The 5,898-nt window shown below is 46.9% G+C and overlaps 1 protein-coding gene across 1 annotated transcript; it reads left to right on the top strand.

Annotated features, from left to right (window-relative positions):
- Positions 1 to 106: 106 nt before the first annotated feature.
- Positions 107 to 1,582, top strand: LOC133361491 (myosin-7-like; the record flags this gene model as incomplete). The annotated part of the gene is made up of 3 exons (XM_061580405.1): positions 107 to 202; positions 850 to 987; positions 1,457 to 1,582. Coding segments are annotated over 3 exons (252 nt in total), but the record flags the coding sequence as incomplete, so codon positions are not given.
- Positions 1,583 to 5,898: the final 4,316 nt, after the last annotated feature.

The raw sequence follows: 5,898 nt of genomic DNA, 5'->3' as shown, positions 1-5,898 counted from the left end.
ATTTTAAAACATTTACTTTATTGGTGCATTTCATTGTGATGAGATGAGTGTGTCACCTGCACTGAAGGCAATGCAGATTTCTGACCTATGACACTTGATCTCACAGACCGAGGAGGACAGGAAGAACAACCTGCGACTCCAGGATCTGGTCGACAAGCTGCAGCTCAAAGTGAAGGCTTACAAGAGGCAGTCGGAGGAATCGGTAAGATCTTACCTGCATCATTTCCATAGAAGATGGTGGATAATTAATCTACCGATTTACCATCGTTCTCCCTTGTTTGCGCATCCCATTGTAATGCAGAGTAACATCACGAATCAAAGACTCTTACCGTATCCAAGACCAATGGGAACACCCATTATTTAGTTTAGTTTTACTTTCGTTTATATGCACAATGCACTTAGTTACATATATTTCATAGTTTATATGAAAATTGGTTTTAAAAGTACTGTGTTTGAAAGTCAATAAGAATCCCGATGAACTTCAAAAATAATGCATAGGCCAAAGCAAAACATCCGGTACTATGTAAAAAAGATTCGGAAACCTTAGCTATAAAAGCAAATATAATACTGTAATGGTAAATTAATATTTGGGTCACATTTGTAAAAGAAAATGCATCCGTAATCACCGCAGCGCAGGTATTCGCAGTTGTTTTATACAGCCCTCCGACGTGTACTCGAGTTGCACCGTGCCTTGTTTGGCACGATGTCCGACGTTTTTCTCCCCGGTGCCTCGGAGGAAGAACGTCGGACATCATCCCCGAACAACGTGCAGCACCGTCTGAAAACGCACGCGTCAATACTGCACACCTTACCAATGCATTTGTATTTGCCGCTTGAAAAATCCCACAGGAGGAACAGGCCAACACCAACCTGTCTAAGTACCGCAAGCTGCAGCACGAGCTGGAGGAAGCCGACGAGCGTGCAGACATCGCTGAGTCTCAGGTCAACAAGCTGCGGGCCCGCTCCCGGGATAGCGGTGTTGTCAAGGTACGCTTTGTCATTCCACTATTCCAGTGAGAAACTCCGGTGAACACGAGTGGCTGCTTGGACTGTGGGACTCAATGCTTGTCAGGTCGCTTAGCTCAGCACTACGTGCTGCCTGGGGTTTAATGTGGGTATCCACAAGCTTTTAAATCACATTCTCAGGTCTGAAGGTAGTTTCACATGAAAACCCATCACTCTGGACAGAACAGTATTGTACCGAACACATGTCTAGGTCTACTTCGCTTTGTGTTTAGCACAAGTTTGTGTCTGCCGTTCACGATTGATGGGATAGGCACATGATCTATGAGAGTTACTCATGAACTGCGATTAAAGTCTGGTATTTGTTAAGCATTGCTCTTTGTAAATATCAAAAACAGCACTTAACTTTGAAAGTCACGTTAAGAGCTGCTGATACTGCATCGTTTAGACATTTTTGCAATGTGCTAATTTGCTTTTCTTGTTGTTGTTACAGGCTGGAGAATCAGAATAATTCTGAAACCCTTTGCACACAAGCAATGCAACTCAAGTACAGCACAGTAATTAAGTTACTGCAAATGACTTGATGTAGGAACTATCAATAAAATGGTTTCAAAGTCAACCTTTCTCTGGAGTTTTATTTTCAACGTATACACAACTCACGTGTGTAATCACCATAAACAGTCGTGTGTCAAGCTCATAACAAGGCAGTGACGGATTATCCTCAGATCAACAGTAGCTACACATGTAGCTACGGGCCCCGCACGTTCAAGGGTCCTGCGATAAAAGCTTTCAAGCTATCAATTCCGGTTTAGTGATTCTGCACTTGCTCTATTACTCTAGTACTATACTGCCTTAAACTTTTATTAACTGGGTGTTTAAGGTTAACAATTTGTCGTATTATCTAGCTTATAGCAAATAAAAAAATACAATTACTTTACTATGCAAGTAAAATTTTTGTGTTTTAACATTTTACGTATTTTAAAAAAAATTATGGCACCTTAATAACATACTGTATGCTACAGGCCCCACACCAACTTAATCCGGCACTGTAACAAGGGGGTCGGAATTGTGTCTGATCACAAACTGTCGACCGCTCACTTGGTTCTGCATCTACTTAAGTCCACGGGTGATTGCAGGTGCATTTCTCACTGGTAACAACTTGTCAGAAACAGACCTCTTCCATACACATCTTTTAGTCACGGGCCTCTCTCGGCTTTTCCACCACCAATATCCAGCAGCATTGTTAAGTAAAGAAAGCTGTGGACCGGTCTCGACTTTCTGGGTCTCATCAGCATTTGTGATGACACACGAGTTTTGTTGAGCTCTGTGGATCGCCTTGCTGCAGTCAATGAAAGGCGACTGACTGATGGTTTCCAACTTTGTAATGCGTGCCATGTTAGTTTCAGCATGCAATCAGTCTCAAGATTACAACAACAAAAACACACTTTGTTTAAGTTCATATTGTAACATTTATTTCCATGCGAAAACATACCACTCATATTCACATTCTCAACAAACGAATATTTTATCGACGGCCACCAAGGGAAAACGTAAAGATTCTGAGTGGACAAACTCAAAAGTCAAGTCCTGTAATAGGCATTGTAGCCACGAGATGGCAGTGCAGTAAAGTCCATACGACAGGGTGGACCAGATGTCTTGTGACCCACATTTTATAAAAAAAAAACTTCATTTATATTTTAAAAAGTAGCGTTTATTTAAAACAGAAACGAACATGCAAAGTAGGAAAATATGTGAAGGGTCAATCAATTTGGGGGTCACAAGACATCTGGACCATCCTTTCCATCTCTCCCCCACACACATACACACCCAACCACCAGCCCGCACTAATCAGCGTGCGGTGAAGTATGGTCAAATATATCCACCCTCAGGGTGAAACGCAAGGCGTGGGGGTACGTAGCACCCCCCCCTCTCTAAATCCACCACTGACAAAAGGACACTGTCAAATCCATTCTACAGCGTGGTCCAGATGTCTTGTGACCCGCCATTTAGTTTTCTGAAACTTCATACATTTCTAAAAGTAGGGGTTAATTTAAAACAGAATCGAACATGCAAGACGATAAAAAAATGTTGGTGGTGGTTGAGGTTGGTGGTGGTGGTTGGTTGTGGTTGGTGGTGGTAGTTGTGACGTTGGTTGTGGTTGGTGGTGGTGGTTGTGGTTGGTGGTGGTGGTTGTGGTTTGGTAGTGGTTGGTTGTGGTGGTTGGTTGTGGTTGGTGGTGGTGTTGGTGGTGGTGGTTGGTTGTGTTGGTTGTGGTTGGTGGTGGTGGTTGTGGTTGGTGGTGGTGGTTGGTTGTGGTGGTTGGTTGTGGTTGGGTGGTTGGTGGTGGTGGTGGTTGTGGTTGGTTGTGGTTGGTGGTGGTTGGTTGTGGTTGGTGGTGGTGGTTGGTGGTGGTGGTGGTGGTTGTGGTTGGTGGTGGTGGTTGGTTGTGGTGGTTGGTTGTGGTTGTTGGTGGTGGGGGGGTTGTGGTTGGTGGTGGTTGGTTGTGGTTGGTGGTGGTGGTGCTTCACCACTTCTCACACGCAGGGTCTCATTGCACGACACGAGGGATCACGCACACTGCTGCTCCACAGGCGGCGAGGTGGAGTGAAACACCGCGCATCGCACCTTGATCGCACAAATACCAACAACAATAACAACAACAACACCACGTGCACTCGTTATAGACGGTGATCATCACACGCGTACTGCATCGCTGGTCACAATAGTGGTCGCCACGCTACAGTCGTCGTCAAACTAGTCACGGCGATCATCATCACATCACACACACTGATCACACACACACTGATCACACACACACACTGATCACACTACACACACACACCACACACACTGATCACACTCCACACTATACTACACACACACCCACACACACACCCACACACACACCACACACACTCACACACACACACTACACACACCCTACACAACACTACACACCACACCCACACCACCACACACACACCACACACACTACACACACACACTACACACACACTACACACACACACTACACACACACACTACACATACACACCACACACACACCACACACCACACTACACACACCCCACACACACACACACACACCACACACACCACACACTACACCACACACACTACCCACTAAACACACACTACACACACACTACACACACACTACACACACCACACACACACACTACACACACACTACACACACACTACACACACTACACGCACACTACACACACACACTACACACACACACACACACACTACACACACACACCACACACACACTACACACACTACACACTATACACACCCACACACACACACACACCACACACACACTACACACACTACACACACACCCACACACACACACACACACACACTATACACACACACCACACACACACCACACACACACACTACACACACACACACACACACACACCACACACACTACACCACACTACACCACCACACACTACACACACACTATACACACACACACACACACACCACACCCCACACACACACCACCACACCCCACACACACACCCACACACACCACACACACACCACCACACACCACCAACACACACACACACACCACACACCACCCACACCACACACACACACTACACACACCACACACACCACACACCCCACACACACACCCACACCCACACACCACACACACCCCACACACACCACACACACACTACACACACTACACACACTACACCCACACCACACTACACACACACACTACACCACTACACACACACCACACACACACTACCCACACCACACACACACTACACACACTACACACACACCACACACACTACACACACTACACACACACCAACACACACACCACCACACACTACACACACCACACACACTACACACCACACACTACACACACCACACACACACACCACACACACCACACACACTACACACACACACTACACCACACCACCACACACCACACACACTACACACACACTACACACACACACACTACACACACACACACACACACACACACTACACACACACACACTACACACACCACACACACACCACACACACTACACCACACCACACACACTACACACACACCACACACACTACCCACACTACACACACTACACACACACACACTACACACACTACACACACACCACACACCACACATACTACACATACACACCACACACACACCACACACACACACTACACACACACACACACACACTACACACCAACACTACACACACACTACACACACACCACACACACTACACACCCACACACACTACACACACTACACACACACACTACACACACACATCACACACACTACACACACCCCACCACACACACCACACTACACACACACACTACAAACACTACACACACTACACACACACCACACACACTACACACACACCACACCACCACACCACACACACACCCACACACACACACACACACCCGCACACACCACACACACACACACACACACTACACACACACACTACACACACCACACACACACCACACACACACCACACACACTACACACACACACCACACACCACTACACACACACACTACACACACACTACACACACACACTACACACACACACCACACACACACCACACACACGTGTGCGAGACGGACACTGCGTAGCCGCGCCTCCTGGCCGCTGGGAGAGCCCCCGGGGTCTCAGTCTGCAGCGAGCGGCATCAGCAGCAGCCGCATCGCACTCAACTCCTGCGCCACTCTCAAGGTTGTGTTGTTGCTCTTGTTACAAGCAGACCGATGCCATTGTCTACTTGGCCGATCGATTTCGAGTAAACACAACAAGAAGGAGAAGAATAACAAGAAGGATACATTAACCAACGCCAC

This window comes from Lethenteron reissneri, unplaced genomic scaffold (assembly GCF_015708825.2).
Source record: "Lethenteron reissneri isolate LAM-NWPU_2019-01 unplaced genomic scaffold, ASM1570882v1 scaffold_1112, whole genome shotgun sequence".
Lineage (NCBI taxonomy): Eukaryota > Metazoa > Chordata > Hyperoartia > Petromyzontiformes > Petromyzontidae > Lethenteron > Lethenteron reissneri.
This window is presented reverse-complemented; position numbering and strand designations above follow the sequence as displayed.